This window comes from Octopus bimaculoides, chromosome 11 (assembly GCF_046866305.1).
Source record: "Octopus bimaculoides isolate indiv1 chromosome 11, ASM4686630v1, whole genome shotgun sequence".
NCBI classification, from domain to species: Eukaryota; Metazoa; Mollusca; class Cephalopoda; order Octopoda; family Octopodidae; genus Octopus; species Octopus bimaculoides.
In genome coordinates this window covers 16,576,158-16,600,477 of record NC_142938.1, presented here as the reverse complement: position 1 = coordinate 16,600,477, position 24,320 = coordinate 16,576,158, and the positions used below count along the sequence as shown (strand labels likewise).

At 38.7% G+C, this 24,320-nt stretch overlaps 2 protein-coding genes across 7 annotated transcripts in view; one reads left to right on the top strand and one right to left on the bottom strand.

Moving 5' to 3' along the window:
• Positions 1-2,810: 2,810 nt before the first annotated feature.
• On the bottom strand, positions 2,811-15,151 carry LOC106873114 (protein dispatched homolog 1). Of its 5 annotated transcripts, none has more exons than XM_052971530.2 (5): positions 13,013-15,149; positions 10,358-10,536; positions 9,102-9,225; positions 7,010-7,511; positions 2,811-5,559 (listed from the first exon to the last, which is right to left on the bottom strand). In XM_052971530.2, the coding sequence occupies exons 2-5, from the start codon at positions 10,366-10,368 to the stop codon at positions 2,945-2,947; spliced, it is 3,252 nt and encodes a 1,083-aa protein (XP_052827490.1). In that variant the 5' UTR covers positions 10,369-10,536; positions 13,013-15,149; the 3' UTR covers positions 2,811-2,944. The 5 variants fall into 5 exon arrangements, with proteins under 5 accessions (XP_052827490.1, XP_052827489.1, XP_089215651.1 ...); XM_052971529.2 differs by having other exon boundaries at positions 14,556-15,149; XM_089359525.1 differs by lacking the exon at positions 10,358-10,536 and having other exon boundaries at positions 14,556-15,151.
• A 6,556-nt stretch (positions 15,152-21,707) lies between these two features.
• The window catches only part of LOC128249052 (uncharacterized), a 35,286-nt gene continuing 32,673 nt past the window's right edge, over positions 21,708-24,320 (top strand). The window contains exon 1 of one of the 2 annotated variants that reach the window (XM_089359523.1): positions 21,708-21,855. The gene's annotated coding sequence lies outside the window, so the exon portion shown is untranslated. The remainder of the gene's footprint in view (positions 21,856-24,320) is intronic. The other variant, XM_089359524.1, reaches the window with a different exon arrangement.

Sequence of the window (24,320 nt, the reverse complement as noted above, 5' to 3'; positions counted from 1 at the left end):
ATGTTAAATGCAATTATTTCGTTAATGCAAGAGCAATGAATGAATAACTGGACATAAAACAAGGGTAGAGAAACCTCTACAATCACGAATGACCATGGGATTACACCTAGAAAGTTCCCCTCCAAGGCACAAGTCCAGGCGAGGTTGTTTGTGGAAAACCAGTAGTCACCCATGCATAGCAGTTTCTCCTTTCCATGCCACCAATGTTGTCCAAGGAAAAGCAAAAGCTGATACAGCTTGGTACCAGTGACATTGCAACTCATTTCTACAATGGACTGGAGCAATGTGAAATAAAGTGTCTTGCTCAAGAACACAACACACATCCTGGTCCAGGAATCAAACTCACAATCTCATGATTGCGTGCCTGATGCTCTAACCACTGATTTAGGTGCAGACAAAACGTGCCTCATCCCTCATGTTTTTTTTTTAGATACATTCTTTTATGTTCTGTGTTTGAAATCCACCTTATGTCCTTTTGGAAAACGGGTTGATAAAATATGTACCAGTCCAATGCCAGAGGTCAATTCAATTGACCTTGCCCATCCCACAAAAGTTGTGGCCTTATATTTATGTTAAAAACCATTATTAACCTTTTTTTTTAATTTGCAATAAAAAAGTTTTTTTAATAATTATGGAAGAAAAATTTTAATCAATAAACAAAAGGGAAAAATATTGGCCATGGTTGTAATGAAAATTAAATCTGTTATCAAAGGTTTTGAAGTTTATATGATGATTAATCGATTATTTATTAGAAGAACTGGTAAACATTGTTAAGACATGTTCCTGAGGCTGAGTGACAACATTTGATTGTTATAACAATTATAATATTAATTGATTCTTTTTTTATGATTTGACCACTTTAGCTTTAAAAAAATTACATCAGTAGAAGAAACTTGAAATTATACTACAAATAAAACTTTTTAAACTTAGATATATTTTCTTTGTCTTATTTTTAATTTATTTCTCAAATATATTTTGTGTATTTTTGTGTATGGTGTGTGTTTGAAAGAGAGAGAGTGGGGAGGGCAGTAGGCAGAGACTAAACAATATGTTACAAATATCTATATAAGTACTGGGACCAATCTGGGTATATAGTTTGTTCTATTTGAAAATCAGGATGCTGATACATGGGAAACCATGAGAAAAAATGAGAATGTTGATGCAAAAAGTGTAATGAGAAAACAAAAGGTAAATAAAAATGAAAAAAATGAAGGAAACAGAGAACGCACATTTTTTTTAGATTTAAGAATTCCACCACACTACTTAAATTCCAGATCTGAAATTTTCAGCAAATGCAAGCATATGGACAAATTTCTTTTGGCAAACTGGAAGACACCACTCTCCCTGGATTGAGCAGCTGTCTCACAGACTTTGGACTCCTCTCCAATGAATTATTCAACACCAGCTAGTTTAATAATGATTTCTACGGCTAAAGGGAATGTAACTTCAAATCTCTTTCTTTTCTTTTTCCATTTTTATTTACTTTATCTTCTTAATCTAATTTTTGCATCAAACTTCTGTTTTTTTTTTTCTTCTCATTCTGGTGCATGAGAAAACACAAGAAATAGTAAAAAAACGTGCCCAGAGCTTGAGGATTGCTTGGAGACACAAGGCATATTATAAAAATCTGCCTGACCGCATGTCTCAATGGCAAGAAATTATTAGTAGCACTTATTCTAATACAGTGTACATTAAATGATATATATGTCAGAATCATTGAAAATTAAAATCGTTAATTTGTTTGAGAGAAGACCAAAGGAACATTCAAATGCAAAAAAGATATTGCATTGGTTGGATTATAGAAAACATTTCCAAACTGACATATTTTCTCATCCCTTTGAATACTTTCAAAAGGCATGCAGCTTCACAAATGCATATAGCATCTTCTCTTTGCCTTCCTCTCTCTATCTAACAATACCTCTCTCTACGCTCTGTCATTTGCTTGTATTTCTTGTCGCTAAACAATCAACTGACCAACAAAGTGGGAGTTGAATATCTACGAGTGATGACCAATTGACCTCAAGTTAAACCACATTGGAAAAAAAGCACTAAATCTAAAAAACTGAAGCAATTTAGCCCCTCTCACAAAAACTTTGTGATAGTCTCAACAATTTTATGAGGCCATGACCATCTCGTCTTTTATTCAAATATAGAGACTGAACAAACGTTTGATAGTCTTTTATTCTTTTACTTGTCTCAGTCATTTGACTGTAGCCATGCTGGAGCACCACCTTGGAGGGTTTTAGTCGAACAAACTGACCCCATGGCGTATTCTTTGTAAGCTGAGTACTTATTCTATCGGTCGCATTGGATTATGTAGTTCTGTATACACTACATTTAAAGCAAAAGAAACCTGTACATTGCTAAAACACCTTATATCAAAGGTCTGTTTAATCACCCTATCTGAACAAAAGATGAGATAGTCATAGCTGGAATGCCTTTCATCTAAGACCTATTTGACCAGAGTTGACCTAAGGCTAAACAACATCAAAGTTGCCAATGAGAGAGCTTTTGTGTGGTTGCTTGATCTGCTAGAAATAACTACCAAATACCCATCAAGTCACACCATATCATCTTACAAAAGAAAACAAGAAAACACTGGATACATTATGTCTGAATAAAAGACAGGATGTTCATGGCTGGAAAGACTTTCCATTAGTCTGCTTAATCAGGGTTGGTCTGAAGTTAAACAACAATAACAACAATAATAGTAACAGCAACAAAGTATGAATTTCTTTTTGGTAGGACATAAGAAATAAACTTCTGTAAAAAGAAGACATTGTATGATTGACTGAACTGACCTCAGTAAATTACTGGTATTAATTTATTTACATTTGAAGAATGATAATGAAATTCAACTTTGGTAGAATTTTAAACCCAGAACACACAGGGACCAGATTAACCCCATAAAATCCCACCTCTTTCTTCTATATTACAAAATATATTACAATTCCGGATTGTCTGTGTTATCACCATTATCTTTCAGATCATTTAATTCAATGTTTCTGTCATCTTGTTTCTCATTCAAAGATGAAGGTTCTGATTCCGGAGAAGATTTTAAGCAGCATCTAAACTTGGGCCAATGAAATTGACTGAAATCTCCAGTTGGTCCAAGTACACATAATAATGGCTGGAAAAAGAAAGTGGCATATAACCAACTGCTAGAGATGATGATCATGAGGAAGATTCCAAACTGTCTGAAGACCAAAACGGTTGCCGGGAGCATAAGCAAACCAGCAAGAAAGGTTGTGAAGGATGCCATAGCAATGGCGGATCCAATGGAGCTGATGGATGAAATGACACGAGAGCTCCTCTCGCTGTAAGCTGACAGTCGATAAGCTACACTGTAATGAAGGGTGAAGTCAATTGACATACCAATAGCTACGGTGATGACTACAGACTCTAGAATGTTCAGCTCCCAGCCAAGAAGAATGAGAAAGGCAACAGTCGTGAGAATGGTGAAAATGACTGAAAACATGGCAAATATACTCAGAAGTACATTCAGAGTTGTCAGAAATATCACAGCTCCAGCTACACTTAGGGACAGGGCCATAGCAATCGGTAGGCCATGCAGGATGCTACTTTGTAGGTCAAAGAATTGTAGGTAACTGACAAACCAACCCCGGGAGAGTTCAGGTGGAGCAGCTTTTATCTCATTCTGCACCCATTCATTGATTTCATTGTAAAAGGCATAAAGCTTTTCATAAGCATATGTAAAAGGAGTAGTGCTACTGAACTCCACAAAAAATGCACGCATGCGTCTGTCCTGAAACCTTGGTCCCGGAAGATGATAACTGGTATAATAGGGGCCAATATAAGGGGTGTCCATCAGTATGGGGATGTAGACTTCTAAGCATCTCTTCAGGAGTTCAGCACTGTAAGGGAATTCAGTGATATTACAACAGCCTTGTAGTTTGCGATGTTTACCAATACATGGTGTACTCATGTAATGTCGGAAGTTTTCAAAGAAGCAATTAGTTATAGCATAACCAGGAATATTCTGGTAAAATGGTTGCTGGCGTACTCTACTACAGAAATCCATCAACCAGGTTTGGGCAGCTGCTGATTCTAAACTGAACTGGTTGTCAAATTCTAATGTTCCATGGTCATTAGGGTTCAGGATATGACCATTGTCTTTGGGCATTATTCCCCAAACAATAGTGATGGGCATTAGAGGAAATGCATCTATTTCTGCTTTCTCAAACCAAAAGTGATTCCACAGTTTGATGTCATAAACTTCCAGGAGGTGGTTGGAAGAAAAGTACTGGAATTTTTCTTTGGTTGGTAATTTTACTCCAGGGTAGATGAATACAATAACAGCTGAGGCTATGCCAACCATTCCAAAAAAAAGCAACAAAATATAAGGATGCTTGACAATTTGATTTGGTAGAAATTCTTTAAAAAATTTTTGAGAAATGTTTGATACAAATTTACATCCTTTAGTCAGTCGTTGGCATGAGAAGAAATGCGTTTTGGTAATGATTCCTGTACAATGAACTTTTGAGCAATGGTTCTCATGGAGAACAATAGTTGCAGGCATCCAAGTAACCATGAAAAAGAAATTACACATCACTGATATTCCAACATAAATACTAAAACAACGAATTGCAATAATATCACTAATGGCATTGGCAAGGAAAGCAGCAGCAGTCGTTAAGCTTGATACGAGCATTGACATAACGGCATGTCTGAGAGTAGTGATAACCATTTCTTCAAGATCTTTGACAGTCTTCTCAGTTTTTGTTCGATTCCAAATTCTGCAGTAGATGAATGTATCATCAGCACCGATTCCAACCATTATCATGATAGTGATCATATTCATGTATGGGAAGAACTCGATTCCAAGAACAAATATGTAGAAAAAGTATGCAAAAACAAGTGACCAGAATATTGCCAGGAACGTCATAAATGTAATGAAAAGAGACAACGAATAGAACCATATTGCCAGAAAAATGCTAACAGCAGTTATGATAAGCCAAACGCTATCAGACCAAAGATATTTTCTAAATAGAATCTCTTTGATTCCAAAATTAGCTCCTATCAATTCTACATTGTCTTCGTGAAGGTTTTGTCTCTCAATGTGCTCAAAGAAAACATCGGTAGCAGGATTACGGATGATTGGTAGAAAAGAAACAGCATATTTCAAAGACGGTAGATATTCTGGACTAATAGATGTAAACTCAATGTCTGTAAGGTAATGAAGAATGTGGTAAACAGCATCGTGTTGCTTACAGAAATCAGGAACATCAACACAGTCGTAACAGTATGAACTCAGTGAATAATTACGATAAAACTCTGCACATTCTTGCAGTATGTCCAAAACAAGTGTTACATCTTGTGATTCCAAAGTGTCACAGGAAGATTTGTTGCTCAATAGGCTTATGTAGTTACCAATTGACCAGCTTCGACACTCTCTGGAATCGTCAATAGAAAGATATTTAAATAAAGGAGTTGAATAGATAACTCTTTCCTCCAATCGGCACATTGCTTGGATATTCTCCAAGGAAAATAAGGTGCAACCTTTGCATGTCTCAAAAACTATACGGGCATATTTTTCATCTGGAAGAATAAAGCAGAAAAAAGAAAAGTTTTAATAAAAACATAATTTGAATTCTTAGTAGAATAATCATCTTTACAGAATAAATGGTTCAAGGACATACTTTCAAAATTGAATTATAGGTACAGGTGTAGCTGTGTGGTTAAGAAACTTGCTTCCCAACAATGTGGTTTCATGTTCAGTCCCACTGCATGGCACCTTGGGCAAGTGTCTTCTAGTAAAGCCCCAGGCCAACCAAAGCTTTGAAAGAGAGAAACTGAAAGAAGCCCATCATATCTGTGTGTGTCCTTGTCTTGTCATCACATGATGGCTGTAAACAAGCTTCACCATCATACAAGCAATGGTTGTTTGTTTCCAGTCTTCCAAGGAAAACATACTTGGTCATGAGGAAATATTACCTTGCTTGGTAACAGATGAGGGTTGGCCATAAGAGCCATAAAAAAATCTGGTGATGTGTATGGATGAGGACAGCTGTAATGAAAAAGTGCCACTTGCTTTATGTGACTGGTACTTGTGAAAGGGAGAAACCTAAGAAGACATGGGATAAAGTAGTGAAAGCTGACCTTAGGGCTCTGAGCGTGATACAGGAATTGCCAAAGGAGACTGGGATTTCTAGCAATATGAGTTTCTCGGTGAAACTGAGTTCTGGAAGTGCTATATACCATATCACGCTCTCCACCCACGTCAGTTACTCATTCCCCTGCTTCACATGCATTGTCCTTGCCTTTTCTGCCTTGGTTCCCGCAGACTACCCAACCCTGTCATCTCTCTTTCTTGTCCTAAAAGTGATAGAGATGACAGAGCTGGTTAGAGAGGTTGTGTTGCAGTTTTATGTGCCTCATAACTAACTATTTAGTAATCAGTATGGAACATAAATTGGCATTAGATTTTGATGGAAGATTTTTATTTTATCACTTTAAAACAAGAAATTTGTCTCAAAGAGTCAAGGGTGGTTTCAGGCAGGTTGGTATTAAAAAGGTTAATATAACGTCACCCTTTCAAAGCCTAGCCAGACTCATGGGCCCGGTTTCCCGGTTTCTATGGTGTATGTGTTTCCTCCCAATTTGACGGGACGCCAGTCCATCGCAGCGTTACTCAAGAAACAGGAAGAAAGAGTGAGAGAAAGTTGGGGCGAAAGAGTACAACAGGGGTCGCCACCACCCCCTGCCGGAGCCTCGTGGAGCTTTAGGTGTTTTCGCTCAATAAACACTCACAACGCCCAGTCTGGGAATCGAAACGGCGATTCTCCGACCGCGAGTCCACTGCCCTAACCACATATTAAAAAGGTTAAACCAGAGGACAAATTAGGTCCATTGCTAAAAAAATTGTACGAAGAAGATACAATGCAATATTTGGAATACATTGCAATGGTCAAGTAAACTACACCTAAACTTGAAGTCGAAACTGAAGGTGACCCTTGTCCTCCCCCACAACAAAGGTGCAGCAACTTACCAAGATCATCACAGAAGTAACCAGTCGTAACATTCTGAAGCTGTTGACGTATTCTATTTCTTCTTCTCTTCTGCTCTTTCCTATACTGCTTTCTCATCCTTGCCTTTTCACTTTTCCCTTTGTTTTTTCTCATTCTTATCCTTTTCTTTTTCTTATTGTTATTGCTGCTGCTGCTGCTGTTGTTGTTATTCATGCTGTTCTTTTTCTTCTTCTTCCTCTTCCGTTTCCTCTTCTTGTTTCTGTTCCATTTCTTCTTCTTTCTCTTCTTTTTCTTCTTCTTCTTCTTCTTCTTCTTCTTTTTCTTCTTCTTCTTGCTTTTATTATTCTTCCGATGCTTTTTGGCTTTGCTGTTCTTCTTTCCCGAAGATTTGCTCTGCACGCCGAATCTGAATTTGTCCCTGTCCAAAGAAGGTGCCAGCGACAGGGAAGTCTCACTAGCAGTCTGCAGATTACCGAAGGCAATGACTCTGTTGCTTATTTCTGTCCCTCGAGTTTCAAATCCCTGGTCAAGCAAAGTAGGAGGTGATGCAAGTTAAAAAAAAAAAAAAAGTAAATATAAAAAAGTAAATAAAATAGAAAAATTTCATAATTTAAAAAGAATTGTTTTATAATAAAATCTTGCTGTTGTTTTACCCAAGACTGGCTCTGATCAAGAAGACATAAGATCAAAAGCATTCCAGCCATGGCCACCTAATTTTCAAGCATAGTTTATCTAGGACAACATTATTCTATGTAGCTTTCTGTTTTTTAAGATAGAAGGATTAATTTGAGTGAGATTTAGCTGTTATTTCTAACAGGTAAAGCAAGGTTCCCTCGCTGGCAATAAGTACCATTAATATACAGTGTACAAGGTTTGATCTCTGACCAAAATTATTCTATCCATGACAATCCCTTCATATTTCCAAGTATAATGTATCAGGGTCTACATTGTCCCATACATCTTTTCATATTTTTAAAAGATGAGGGATTATATGAGGGGAGTCTTGCTGGGAGTCTGCAGATTACAAGACACTAAAGCTCAGTTGAGGGAAATTTGGCTGCTATTTCTTATAGGTGAATCGAACAGGTAGAGATTCCTTCATTAGTAATGGGTACCAGTAGTATATGAGGATCATTAGTAATGGGTACCAGTAATATATGAGGATCAACTATGTTGACTATGCTTTACTCACCAACAAGAAGTTTCACTTACACCTCTGTAACAAATCTACCACTATGAGGTCACTCAAATTTAGAAACAGCAAGCAAATCTATATCAAAACACACTCTTCTATTCTTATAAGAGAGGAATGTTTATGAATTGAATGTCTGCTTAATGAGGGCTTGCCTGGGGTTAAATAACAACCACATCAATAAATTTCACGTCAAGAAAACACACACACACACACACACACTCAAACATTTAGCCTCATACATTCTCATACAGACACACATACAAACACACATATGCACACCAACAATTGATGAGACATACATATGCATATGCATACACACATACACACACTCAAATGCCATCATTTAATATCACACTCACACACACAAACATTTAATCACACACACACACACAGAATACTAAGATTTAGTTACACTTATATGCTAATATTGAAAAAAAAATCACACACAAAAATACAGCAACATTTAACCACACACACTTATGCACATGCTGGTAAACATATATGCATATTCATGAAATCAAACACACACACACACAAACAGCTACACACACAACTCATCCTCATCGTCATTTAACGTCTGCTTTCCATGCTAGCATGGGTTGGACGATTTGACTGAGGACTGGTGAAACCAGATGGCTACATCAGGCTCCAATCTGATTTGGCAGAGTTTCTACAGCTGGATGCCCTTCCTAACGCCAACCACTCCGACCACACACAAATACAGAGTTTCTCCTACACAGAGACACAAACTAAGATGTACTCACATATAGTCTCACACATATACAAGTATCAACATCTAACCACATACACACACACACATACACACACCAACATGTAACTATACACACAGTCAGACATACAGTTACAAACATTCCAACATCTAACCACACACAGAATGTCTTAAGGGAAGTACTCACAGCTCGAGGTTGCTCAAAGTCAAAACCTTTACTGAAGAAACAAGAGATCAGTAAAGCTGCAGTTCCAAATACAGTTATTATTGTCAGCACTGCATAAGGATGGTGCACCAGCAGATGGGAGTAGCTAGGAGAGAAAGAGAGAGAGAGGTTATGTTACCACCATGATTTATATGTACATAGACATGTCTACACATAATAATAGCAGTTAACCTCAGATGTGGACATGGACAAACATAGACAAACACAGTATACACACATGGCATATACAGCATACACATCATCATCATCATCGTTTAACATCTGCTTTCCATGCTAGCATGGGCTGGACGATTTGACTGAGGACTGGCAAACCAGATGGCTGCACCAGGCTCCAATCTGATCTGGCAGAGTTTCTACAGCTGGTTCCTAACACCAACCACTCCAAGAGTGTAGTGGGTGCTTTTACGTGCCACCGGCACGAGGGCCAGTCTGGCGATACTGGCAACGGCCACACTTAAATGGTGTTTTTTACATGCCACCTGCACAGGAGCCAGTCCAGTGGCACTGGCAACAACCTCGCTTGAATGTTTTTTCACGTGCCACCGACACAAATGCCAGTAAGGCAACGCTAGTAATGATCACGCTCAAATGGTGCTTTTTACGTGCCACCGGCATGGAAGCCAGACAGCTGCTCTGGCAATGATCATGCTGGGATGGTGCTGTTAGTGCTCCATTAGCATGGCTGCCAGTCATCGAATTTGGTTCAATTTTGATTTCACTTGTCTCAACAGGTCTTCGCAAGCAGAGTTTAGTGTCCAATGAAGGAAAGGTACGCATAAGTGGGCTGGCTACACCCCTGGCAAATGCAAGTATATGCAATACATACAGCACAGACATATCCAAGTATATAGAGACACAAACACATAAACACATCTGAAGTTAGTTTAATGATAGCAGTGGGTGTGTGTGTGCATGTGCATGTGCGTGCGTGGGTGTGTTGGTGATTATATTATCAGAGGCCATCACAGTGAAGGGGGCATAGTGATGTACAGTGAATGGTGAGATCCCTAATGCTATCAAATTGAAGAGAACATGTTGATTTACAGAGAATGACAAGACCCATAACATTTATCATATACAAGGGAGCAGGTGTAAACAATAGAGGATAACAACCACACATGCCCCTTCAAGTGTGCATGTGTGTGTGTGTGTGTGTGTGTGTGTGTGTGCATGTGTGTGTGTGTATGCGTGCATAGATAAGAAATTTATACTTTTACCAGTTGGCCATTTTCCTTAACTGTATCTGAGTGCTTCAGTTTCTTTTGTCTGGTATCAACTTCCAAGATGACAACTGATGCGGGAAAATGCTAAACTGCAGACAAAGGGTAATGAACACTGACTGCATCTTCAAGGAGGAGGAGGAGGAGGAAAGCAGCTCAAGCAGGAATCCAGTCACCTTAATAATGAGAATAGCAGTAAGGTCTGAAATTTGGAAGTGGGGGGGGAAGTAAGTCAATTACATCGACTCCGGTGCATAACTGGTACTTATTTAATCGACCACGGAAGGATGAAAGGCAAAGCTGACCATAGCAGAATTTGAACTCAGAATGTAGCAGTAGATGAAATACTGCTAAGCATTTCGCCAAGCTTGCTAACAGTTCTGCCAGATAAAAGATAATAGATTATAATAATGATGATGATCATAATAATAATGGTTTCAAATTTTGGCACTAGGCCAGAAGTTTTGGTGGGAGGGGCTAATTCAATTAAATCGCCCCCAGTGCTCAACTGGTACTTATTTATCGATCCTGTAAGGATGAAAGACAAAGTCAATGCCCGTGGGATTTGAACTCAGAACATAGAGACGAATGAGATGCTACTAAGCGTTTTATCCAACACGCTAACAAAATATATGTGTATGTGTGTGTGTGTGTGTGTGTGTGTGTTGCTGTTGCTGTTGTTGTTGGCACTCCGTCGCTTACGACGTCGAGGGTTCCAGTTGATCCGATCAACGGAACAGCCTGCTCGTGAAATTAACGTGCAAGTGGCTGAGCACTCCACAGACACGTGTACCCTTAACGTAGTTCTCGGGGATATTCAGCGTGACACACAGTGTGACAAGGCTGACCCTTTGAATTACAGGCACAACAGAAACAGGAAGAAAGAGTGAGAGAAAGTTGTGGTGGAAAAGTACAGCAGGGTTCGCCACCATCCCCTGCCGGAGCCTCGTGGAGCTTTAGGTGTTTTCGCAAACCGGTTGCGGAGCACTGCTGTAGAGGAACAAATCGCTGTCACTCAAGCTGCTAGAAATAACAGCCAAATTTCCCTCAAATCACACCTTTTGTATTTTACATAGAAACAAAACACATTTGATATTGTAACCTGCTAAAAATACTGGACGGTCATGGCTGGAATGACTCAGATCATAGGTCTTCTAAATCGATCAGTGTTGAACTGGGGTTAAATAACAAAAATAAACTAAAAAATTTACGTCAGCAACTACTGTAAGAGTTACCTCTCTTGGACCAGTGACAATTACATTAGATTAGATTGTGAAAGATAGGCAATTGTCAACGTAGAACAGGAATTGATTATGAAATAAGATCACGCTAAAATTGGATAATGAAATCCTTGAGATCATTCATCCGCAGGACGTGAAAGAAAATGTCAAATGTGTTGAGTATATAGGAACATGGAAAGCGTAATCGATACTTATGCAATATATAATGCACACGTGTGAAGGTGTGTGGTATAAGTTGTCAGAGTGTTGCACTCGCGATCGCTGAATCTTCAGTTCGATTCCGGACAGAGGCGGCAAGTTGCGTTCTTGAGCAAACCGTTTCATTTCACGTTGCTCTGCGGCTGGGAGAGTGGTATAATCGTTAACGCGTCGGCAGAGGAGCTTTACGGCAATAGGGTTCAGCAAAAGAGATTGATAGAATAAGTACTAGGCTTTCAAAGAATGAGTCCTGGGGTCGATTTGCTCGACTAAAGGCGGTGCTCCAGTATGGCAACACTGAAACAAGTAAAAGAGTAAAAGAGAAGGGCAACAGACAGAAAAGATCAGAAGAATTCTAATGGTATCAAGCTAACGGTCTGCTAGAGAGAGCAGACAAATGTTCCTCATATCACGCCTTACTAAATGAATAAAAAGAAGGTAAGGTAAAACAAATTGTATAATGCAGTCTCAGACGCACTTAAGTGTGCAGGATCAATGGTACAGACCTAGAGCTAAACAACAACAACAACTTCGGAAAGTTGAACTTTTGGTGATGTTAAGTGGGGCAGTATAGTACGTGTCTAAAAATCATTGATGCGCAGAGACCAGTTAACTAGGTCATAGGAGTGTGACGGTAACGAATTTAGTTTAGAATGCTATATATAAGTAGAAATAAAGAATACTATATAAGTAGAAATAAAGCTCTTTTAAATGACAAATAAGTAAATCACTGCACTTCATTTAAATTATAATAAAATTCCAGAATTATCGACCAAAATTTCAATTTCAACAAAGTGATTGTTTTGAAAACACACCAAACACAGACACAAATATATACACACACACACCCGCAGCACACATTCACGCACGCACATAAACATGTGTGAGGGGAGGTACACATACACATACAATAGTGTGTGCACGACTGGCTAAATGAGAAAATTTATTCGATAACGACTGACTGAGGCCTCAGTCAATCGTTACTCCGAGTTTCCTGTTATTGTCACGTCTCTACACACACGCACATACTATATATATATATATATATATATATATATATATATATATATATATATATATACTTTATTAAAAGCGGCATAACTACAAAATTTCATTAAAAAAATATTCATTTTTCTGAAAGTTATGACCTTCCAAAGTCGGGGTGGGGGTACAACTCTGTAGTTATGCCGACATATCCAATTTATAAACTCACCCATGAAACCGACTATGATCAACATTAGCCGCTTTATCTTCTTCATAAGACACGCGCAAATTTTTCTATACTGGCGAATAGAAGCAATTACGACTTTTCAGGTAATTAAATTGGTGTTCGTAAGGGAAAATCAATGCCCTAAGTAACCGACTTTCGGAAAAGCTATGAATAGCACATGGAGAAGCATAAGGCTAAGGAATTGGAATTTTTTTCCCCTTGATTTTTTTAGCATTCTGGTGTTTCATACAACGAAGATTAGGATTCCAGAAGATTTTTTTTTCTCAAAATTTTTCAAATTTTAAAATATTTTTTGCGCCCTAATTCCATTCCCTTTTCCTTCTCCAAGTGGTAGTGACGGATATTCCACCCGCTAAGCTATATAAAACTTGGAAGCTACAAGTTTTTTAAAAATCAGGCTTAAAAGTCTCACAAAAACTAAAAGCACCTTTTAATTAATCTGAGGTCTCTACAGGCTGTGAGGCCCCAAAGTGAATAACTATATCAGTTAATCCGACACAGAGGAAAAGATAATTTCAGAAGTACTATAAGGAAACAATTTGTTCTTCAAATGTCCATAACCCAGGGCCAGCACTGACCGATCAGAACTATGATCGGTGACGTTCCAAACTCGACCATACTTATTCATATGCAGTGTGAATGAAATAAAGATTATCTGATATATAGTCCCTCACTTTTTAAGACGGTGGAGTATGACGAGTGAGATTTGGCTGCTATTTCTAGTGGGTCGAATTACCACATGAAAGCACCCTTTTCTTTGCTATTGTTAGTCTTAATGTCGCAAATTTGGGAAATAACATTTAGAAAAGTAGAGAAAAATACGATAGTAACAACATTTTTAGATTAATTAAAGTCAATCATTCGAGGAAATTTCTGAGAAATGCCAAAAATATATTTAGATGGTGTACGTAAGCGGTCGAAACAAGGAAACCTTTATATGGTCTCTCTATATACTAGAAATAACAGCAAAATCACCCTCAAATCTCATCCTATTGTTTAAATAATGAGTTTAAATGATCTAGTTCTAGATACAATACTATGTTTGATAAAAAAAAATTAAAAGAAAAGAAAGATGTGGTGATCACAACAGAATGTTTACATTCCTAAATCTGCTTGATCAGGACTAATATGAGAACAACGAAACAAGTAGAACAACGTTGACAGTTGTTGACGGAAGTTTTAACAAAAGACAATGAAATAGAAACAGAATTAATTCAAACAGTGGAATTAGAAACATTTTGGATAGCCGCTTTATACCAGACGGTGTTAACTAAATAAATACAGGAAGGAAAACAAATCAACGAGTGAGATAGAGGGAGAGTTTCCATGCAATGTTCGATTTGCTAGAAATAACAGCCAAATCTCTCTCAAATCACAGTCAAGCGTATTAAAAACTGCAATAGTTTAGTTAAAATAAGTCTAGATATTCCTAAGTAGGTGGGATGAACGTGGATGGAATTCTTCTGATCGAGATTGACCTAGAGTAAAACAACACCAAAAGTTGAATCTATGAAAGACACCTTACCGTAATTCCATAAAGTCATAATTAATATTTCAGCTTCTACTTCGCTTCCTTTTGATGTCTTTAACCCTCGTTTTGTTTTAGTTTACACAATTCTTTGGATTCTATAATCCTTTCGTTCTATATCCTTTCCGCTGTCATTTTAAAAGCATCTGAAACAAGCTGGATGGTTACTTGCTAGCTTCCCCTAGTTTCTTTGGGAAAAGGGACAATAAGGCTCCCACCCATCTCGTTAGTTGACCATGTGCTGGTTTTTGTAGCCAACTTAATGGACGGACAACGAAATATAATTAATACTACCATTTTATTTATTAACTAATCGCACAGAAGATAATTACTGGTATTTATTTCATCGACTCTACCACGGTGTGCTTGAGTGGTGGGGGTGGCAATGGTAAACTAAAAACTATAAAACAATATTTGTGTCTGATGTTCAGTTACTGTTTAGTAACCACCCTTATATGCGATTTTACTTTTATTATTATTATTATTCGCTGGAACCTTTTGTCGGTCTTTTCAAGGCGGCAAGCTGGCAAAATCGTTAGCGCGCCGGACGAAATGTTTAGCAGTTTTTTTACTCGTCGCTACGTTCTGAGTTCAAATTGCGCCGGGGTCGATTTTACCTCTCATCCTTTCGGGGTTGATAAAATAAGTATCAGTTGAACACTGGGGTCGATGTAATCGACTCATTCCTTCCTCCAAAATTACTGCCCTTGTGGCAAAATTTGAAATCATTATTATTATTTATTATTAACTCGCCGGAACCTCTTTGCGTTCTTTTCAAGGCGGCAAGATAGAAGAATCGTTGGCACGCCGGGCAAAATGTTTGGTAAATTTTCAGATTAACACCCGCACGATTTTCACTAGGGTGTTAGGGTTACGGTTACTTTTACGGTTTTAGAGTTAGGGTTAGGTAATTCCATCCCAAACCCTAACACTAACCATAACACTAAACCCTAACCCTAACCCTGACCCTAAAACCCTAACCCTAACGCCCTAGTGAAAATCGTGTGGGTGTTAATCTGAAAATTTACCAAATGTTTAGCGGTAGTTCGCCCGTTGCTACGTTTTGAGTTCAAATTCCACCGAGGTCGACTTTGCCTTTCATCTTTTCGGGGTCGATAAATTAAGTACCAATGAAACACTGGGGTCGATGTAATTGACTTCCCCCTCCCCTTAAGTTTCAGGCCTTGTGCCTATGGTAGAAAGGATTATTGTTAAGGTGTCAAGCTGACAGAATCGTTAGCACGCTGAGCAAAATGCTTAGAGCGGCATTTCGTCCGTCTTTACGTTCTGAGTTCAAATTCCACCGTGGTCGGCTTTGCCTTTCATCCATTCGGGGTCGATAAATTAAGTACCAGTGAATAACTGGGGTCAGTGAAGTTGACTAATTCCCTCCTTCCAAATTTCAGGCTGTGTGTCTTGAGTAGAATGGATTATTGTTAAGGCTGCAAGCTGACAGAAATGTTAGCACGCCGGGCGAAATGCTTAGAGCCGGCATTCCGTCCGTCTTTACATTCTGAGTTCAAATACCGCCGGAGTCGACTTTACCTTTCATCCTTTCGGGGTCGATCAATTAAATACTAGTCAATTACTGGGGTCGATGTGATCAACTATCCCCCTACCCTCAAATTTCAGGCCTTTAGTAGAAAGGATTATTATTACGGCGGGGAACATGCAGAATCGATAACACACCGGACAAAATGCATAGCATATTTTGTCCGCCTTCACGTTCTGATTTCAAATGCCACTACGGTCGACTTTGCCTTTCATCTTTTCAGGGTCGATAAAATAAGTACCAGTTGAGCACTGAGGTCGATGCAATCGGCTAGTCCACTACCCCGACTCCGTAAATTTCAGGCCTTGTGCCTGTAGTTGAAAGGCTTATTAAGACGGCGAGCTGGCAGAATCGTTAGCACGCCGGACAAAATGCGGCATTTCGTCCGTCTTTACTTCTGAGTTCAAATCCCACCCCACCCCGGTCGCATTTGCTTTTCATCTTTTCGGGGGTCAATGTAATCAACTTTCCCCTATCCTTACAAACTGCTGGCTCTTTGCCAAAATTTCAAACCGTTATTATTCTTAGAATTCTCTCCAGACGGAAGGAGATACTTTCTGATAAACAAACAAAAGATCCGTCACTAGAATTTGAATAACAACGATAATTGTTACATATTGAACTTTAGGAAAGTTTTTCATATTTCTTACTGATCCATTAACAGATTGTAGCTATAAAGTGCGTGTTAGTTGGTTTCTTTCTTTGCCTGAAAATCCCAGCTTTTCCTAAATGTCACTTAGACATTTACTAGTAACATAACCAAACGCACTAAAATTATTTTGGTATATATGTGAATTTCTAACTAGAGATAACGAGCTACGGGTTTCGAAGTAGTTACCCATAAATATTCTTTTAGCTGTTCATAGTTGTATGTCAACTGTTCTCTCCGACTATATTAGATTTTCTTATTTGGCTCAAGTAACTATGTCAGGATTATTATGTTTGCACTTGGTAGAAGTTTAGATAGTAATGTTCCACCAATATTCCTTGTGTTGATTTGTATATCTGTATTCAGTAAAAGAGTTGATGTTTATATTTATTCCAAGACAACCTTTTCTGCGAATGACACTGTATATTATTTTTAACATATCACAGTAGAAGGTAGTACCTTGATGACATTTTGAAAAGCTGTTGGTTACATGTGTTATGTCCTCCACGGTAGAGCCACGTGATGGACGTTTGCAGTCCCATCTTAGCAGTTTAAAGGCTTTGCTGTCTCATTTGTTCATTAGATATTTCGTAGCTATCTCTTACTCTTGGATTGCAAAAGCGTATCCTTCGGGGTATGTTGTGACGTAACGGTCACGAATCCAAGAAAGGCTACACATCATGTTAATATTTTCATCTTTCTCGTAAGGCGGTGAGCTGACAGAATCGTTAACGCGCCAGGCAAAATGCTTAGCGGCATTTCATCCGTCTTTACGTTCTCAGTTCAAATTCTGCCGAAGTCCGCTTTGTTTTATCGACCCAGAAAAGATTAATCCTTTCTGGGTCGATAGAACAAGTACCAGTTGAGCACTGGGTCGATGTAATTGATTTGCCCCATCCTCCGAACTTGCTGGCCTTGTGCCAAAATTTGAAACCAATATTTCCATCTTCTTCATGTTTACAGGAAACATGCCCATGCATAACCTTTCGAATCTTTGTTGAAATGTGCTTGTCCTGCACTTTTGAGTTCACGTGAGACGTTGCCAGTAGACGAGTGTTTCTTGAAGAGTTCACGGCTGATTTGCCGGATGTAATTCACTTTAATTGTGAGCATTTAATTGTTATATATATATTTTATTTCGCTGTCCTTGTTTGACAGATGCTGTCACAGTGCTATCATACAGCTCTCAAAGGCTGTCTGTATTGATCTTAAGCCCCTTTATCCCTCTTTTCTTTTGAGGTTGAGACTATCAATACCACTATTTTTGTGGAAGTTTGCAGTTGACGTCAGGGTATTTCCCCAGTCAAGTATTCTAAATGTTGAAATCAGTAGTGATACTGCAAATACACTGTAAGATATTGTCTTGCAAGAGGGAAGCTCCGGCTGTCATATCCTTTGTCAAAAGTGGAATCAAACGTCCTTTCCGAGCCATAAGCTGATAAGGCCGGTTTACCGGATTCTGTGCTGTATATATTTCCCGCCCCTTGAACAGGACGCTGGTCCGTCGCAGGATTCACTCATTTTTGCCAACTGAGTGGACAAAAATGAAGTGTTTCACTCAGGAACACAACGCATATCCAGTCCAGGAATCAAAACCACAATCTTACGATCATGAGTGTGTTACTCTAACCAGAAAGTCACGCGTCTCCACGTACCCTTTACAGAATAGAATAATATTCTTTGATTACTGGACCTTTGTTCACAGCACGTGTGTATATTTTTGTGGAGGAAGGAAAACCGGAAGGTGGGGGGGGGGGGGGAATGACGTCACGTCAGCAAGTGAGGAGAAAAATTTTCCTCTTTGATGCTGGTTTGGCTGCCTCGTCGTCTCGCTCGTATCCGCCGTTGCTGTTACCGCTACGTCGCGAGTGTCACTTTGCGACAACACCCGTTATTTGTCGATCATGCAGAGATATGGTCGTGGAAACCGGTCGCAAAAGCCAGCTTCACCATCCGTTCCATCGCTGCTCCAGTAAATCGTGGCTGAGGAAGACCATCATAGACTATTAAGAACATTATGCACTCAAAGAAATACTTTACACTTGTGGCTCCGCCGGTTACTAATAAGCCCACACGATGAACATACGCTTCTGCAGATATTGCCAAGCGTCCCCCAATTACTGAACTAATGATGTGTTGTTTTGGAGTAGCTCGCTTAAATTTTTCATGAAAAATACGTCTTTTCGAAAATAGATCCTCTCTCCTTTACGTGTTTCCTCCACTGGCGGTGATGACAAGCATTTCTTTCCCAATTAACCGCCCATATTTCAAATGCACTCAATTAGGAGTTTACACAATCCTTAAATCGTAGCCTTGGTTTCCACAAACAAATTCTCGATATAGCGTCTGCTTAGGGAACCTCCGATCATTTATCCGAATAAGGTGTCCAGTCCAACGTAAACAGTACTTGTGCGCCATGGCTTCAATGCTAAGGGTATTGGCTCCCTTCAAGATTTGTGTCTGGAGTCCGCAAGGACCAGCCAAAATTCAGACATCTTTGATGGAAGCGTTCAAGGACACTTACATGGTGCCTATAAAGGGTATGTGTCCCACAGGAGTAAAGAAGCGACGTCGGTATACATGCACAGTACACAGCAATTTTTGTTCGCCTTGTGATGCCAAGCTGGGACCTGACACAAGACACAAGAGCCCTTCTTAAGCCTTAAAGATATTTTATCGTCTAAGGAACAAGAACAGCTGAGTGTACTACCCAGGTAGACAAACTTTTAAAGAAACTATCCAACATTGGAGTCCGAGGGAAACAATAAAAGTGGACCGAATGTTTTCTGGTGAACAGAACCCAGCTTGTAGTAATCGATGGTGTTCGATCAAGCTCAGCAACAGTTATCAGTGAAATCCCACTTAGGTACTGTATTGTTTATTTACATTAATGATATTATTGACGTCATCAGCCACAGCAGCGTTAGAATTTTCGCGCATGACTATGAGCTTCTGAAAGTCGTCGACAGGGTAGGAGCCAGGAAAATCTCCAATCGCATCAGCTTGCTGTAATTCAAAGGGCGGCGAAACACAATATACAGCTCAACGAGGGTAAATTTTAATTAACCCACTACGTTAAAAAGGTTGCACTTAAGCTACCGTATGCTCTTCCCTCGAGTGAAATTTTCGTGACACCAAACATCGCTTGAGACCTCGAAGTAATTGTCGACAATAACTTAAGCTAGAGTGCCCACATAAACAAAAATGTCGATATGGCCTGCAGGGTGTGCTCATGGAACCTCATGACTTTCCAGTCTAGAGACGCACCTATTATTATCTTTTTCTTTTCTACTTTCGTCCGTCCTCACCCTGAATACTCTTGCCCGCTGTGGTCTCTCTATACGAAACAAAATATAAAAATTGAAGCAACCGAGAGATCAATCACAAAAAAATAGACATGATAGGTCTTGATTATTGGCAACGGCTCGAGAAGTTCAAACTTTATTCCCTCCAAATCTGCCGAGAACGCAATATTTGGATGATGTGGGAAATATTTCAACGACATTGCCCAAATAATGTTGACATCAACTTTATAAAATTCACTCGAAGCTTGAGTACCCTGCCATCCGTCCTCAACAAAAATCATATTCGCATTACATCACAACACTAAGACAGAACTGTTTCACCTAAACTGGCCCTGCTCTCTTTAACATCATGCCAAGATACATAAGAGAAGAAAAAGATCTAACGTTCAAACGGTTCTTGGATGAATATCCCCAACAAATTCTAGATAAACCACTTACATCTGGATATATCTCTGCAAGTAATAACTCTTTACTCTAATGGGCTGTGGTGCCCAAAGAATGATTGCAACATGAAACATCATTAAACGTCTTTTTCAAGTGGTGCTATTAAGTCAGTCATGACTTGAGCCAAATTTGGCGAAAGTTATCTAAGTATCTAATATGAGAGGGTATCCAAAATTAACCGGAAACGTTCTCTGTGGGACAAACCCGTTGTGGTTCAGGCTCCCACCGCTAGAAGCCACTTGATGCGACCCTCGGGTATCAGTCTGCCGACCATCGATTTTTGCGATGACTGAAACGAAGGAGCATCGTGCTTCCGTGAAATTCTGTTTTCTACTGGGGAAAACGGCGGCCGAAACAGTTCTCATGCTTCAAACAGCTTACAGGGATGCTGCTATGAGCAAAACACAAGTTTACGAGTGGTTTTCACGCTTTAGGAATGGTCACTTGTTGCCTGAAGACCAACCTCGTTCAGGACGACCGTCAACCTCCTGAACAAATGAAAACATCATGAAAATTCATGAACTGTTCTAGGAAGACCGTCACCGAACAACTGACGGACTTGTTGATATGACTGGTGTGTCCTGAAGCTCCTGCCAACGAATTTTGAGTGAGGAATTGTAAATGAAGAGAGTTGCAGCATAACTTGTGCCTCGCTTTTTCTCGGAAGATCAAAAGCAGTCACGACTGAAAGGACAGTTAGAAATTAATCCGGACCTTCTTTCGAAGGTCATCACTGGTGACGAAAGCTGGCGCTATGGAATTTGCAAATGTGGAAGCGGTGAAGAAAAAAAATGACTCGGGCATTAAGTGGCATCGCTTCGTAAGAGTTCCAGGACTGCTTCGAACAGTGGAAAACACGTCTGGACCGATGCATTGCTTCAAATGGAAAATACTTTGAAGGCGATAAAAGTGTAAACATGTAAAACTACGTGAATAAAATAATATTGCAAAATCCCGGTTTGTTTTGGGTACCCCTCATATATTATGTACATGTGTGTGTGTGTGTGCATAGAGCTTCATATTTCCAGGGAATGTTTTCAATGGAATTAGTAAAAGGAGAATATTTTTATCTTGTACAACAATCACAATCTTTGAGTAGATCTATCCATTTTGTAGTAATTCTTTACAATTTAAACGAACTGTCTTTGCAAGTTAAACTGCCTCTAAAAAACACTAAAAAAAAATTATTACATCAGTCTAGAGAAATGTTTTCCTATAGAGTTATCTCCCTTACAGCTTGGCGCGCCAAAGGAAAAGAAAATTATTTAAATTGCATCATAACTTATTTGTTTACCAAAGTAGAACTGAGACGACTTCATGAGTTTATAATCTATCTGCTGTTTGAAGGTGAGCACACACACACTAAATAGTGGTTGTTATTGCTTCTTATTTTATATTAAGAGGAAACACTGGCGAGTAGGACAATAAACAAACCATTATTTTTATTTTAACTGCAGGTCAGTCTTGAACGCACCTTACATTGCCGACGAAACCGCCACACTTATTTTATTTTATTATATATATATTTTTTTTTGTTTTTCAGAACTTTTATTTACACTTCTTGGGGAAAGAAAATTTCTAGGGATTGTTGGGGCTTTACGAATCTGAAAGAAATTATTTTTTTCCAAAATTAAAATTTTTTTTAATATTCCCGGTTATAATTCCGTGCCCTTTCCCTCGTGAATTAGCGATAGCAACCCCGTTCGCCTGTATATTTAATACCACACTTTGTAATGTATTTTCAGACAGTGGGGTGTAAGTAAAATGGTGAAGATTTGGCTGTTATTTCTAGAAGAGGTCAAGTGTCCACGTTGAGTCGCCCACAGATAAATGTCACTTGTTATTATCAACAGAGATAATAATTACATATATAACACGTATATATCATACATATACCTAATACAAAACCTCGTTAAAATACAAATCCCAAAAAAAGAGTTCTTTTTTTTCTTTCTTCGTTTATGTTTGTGTTTTCTTTGGTTTGGGATTTGTGTTTTAATGTGGTTTTGTACTATATATGTATCAGATAAATGTTGCGAAGGCAACAGAGGCAACGAGAGAGTATATACGAATGTATGAGGTCGTTCAAGTTGTTAGGAATAGCAACCAAGTTTCAAAATCAACCCCTCACTGTATTAAGCATCGAAAAGGTGCTTTACATGGGATGGGCACGACTGGGACATTTTTGATTTGCTGAATTAAATTTGACTTGGGAGTAACAGGGGCAAGACTTCTTTTTGTACCCCCGCCCCCGAAAAAACACCCTTATTTATTTATTTTGTTTTTCTACACAATCTGCAAAAAAAAATTGGCAAAAATCGGCATTTTGAAATCCCCCCCCCCCACACACACACACACACCTAAATTCTATGATTCTGAAAAAAATTTCCCTAAATTTTTGTAATTTTCTTTTTTTTTTTTTTTTCCAAAATATGCTGAAGAATACGGAGAATATGATTCTGAAAAAAATTTCCAAAAATTCTTCTACTTAGGATTAGGGTTTTAGGGTTAGGTTTACGGAAAAGTGAAAAATGAAGAAATTGGTGAGGGGCCAAAAAATTTCAAAATTCCAATTTTTGGCAATTTTCCGGAATCTCCGTATCCGAAAACGTGGGTTTTTGGCAAAAAAAAAATTTTTTTTTAAACTAATTTGCGAGGAAATGGGGTGGGGACTGGAGGAAGTCTTTCCGTAATAGGTGCTAGCGTAACAATAAGCACTCACACAGACCTAGCTGTGTGGTCAAGAATGTAGCTTTGCTATCATGTGCGTCTATTCGATCCATCTGTGCATCCAACCCATGCTAGCATGGAAAGCGGACGTTAAACGATGATGATGATGATATCAGTTGAAATACACTGCATTTGCTTGAATTAATTTTTAAAATAATGAAGAATTTTGGGATATAACTTTGTCACTGTTAAGCTGATGTTTGGCATAAATTAACATTAAATTTTTAATGGGAAGTTTTAATTTAAATCATTTTAAAACAGAAAGTTCGTGCTGTAGGACTAAGTGGTGTTGATATCAAAAGAGTTAATTCTCATTTCAATGATTGAATAATTGAAGTTTCCCAAACTGCAACATTATCCATGTCAAATTTTGATAGCAATGCTTAAGTATGAGAGACAAGTTAGAAGTTAGGTCAAGGATAATTTGATATTCTTTGAACTCTGATGTATCAAGTTATCCCCATGTTGTGCTCTTTTGTACATTCTGTGAGACACAGAAGAGAAATAAAAGGGTCATGGTTATGCAGGAGCTGGGAATTTTTGCTTCTCTCATAAAACAGTCAGGCATGCTATTATTTGGTAGAACAGAAACAGAAGTTGTGATGTTTATGCCTTGCCTGTGTAGTGAGCATTGGTGAAATGAATGAGATTGGTTGCAATAGAAAATGAAACTGAATCACAGATTCGGTTTACAAGAAGCATTTTACACACAAACACATAGATATAGACATGGCAGTATGGTTAAAAAATTTACTTCTCAACCACATGATTTTAGGTTCAGTCCCACTGAGTGGCACCTTGGGCAAATGTCTTCTACTATAAGCTCCTTGTGAGTAGATTTGATTAGTAGAAATTGAAAAAAAGCTCATTGTGTATGTGTGAGAGAGAGAGAGAGAGAGAGCGTGTGTGTCTGTCTGTCTGTCTTGACTTTGTGTGATAATTGTAAACAAGCATCACTATCACTCAAGTGATGTCCTTCATTTTCAATTTTCTGTGAAAACATATCCAACCATGGGAAAATATTACTTAGCTTGAAAACAGGTGATGGTTGGTGACCAGAAGAGCATCCTGTCATAATCTGC

Coding starts and splice junctions, on each gene's coding strand:
- LOC106873114 (XM_089359525.1), bottom strand. Junction 7,512..9,101: donor ACTTTGAGCAACCTCGAGCT/GTGAGTACTTCC, acceptor TTGCTTGACCAG/GGATTTGAAACTCGAGGGAC. Junction 5,560..7,009: donor TTACTTCTGTGATGATCTTG/GTAAGTTGCTGC, acceptor TTATTCTTCCAG/ATGAAAAATATGCCCGTATA.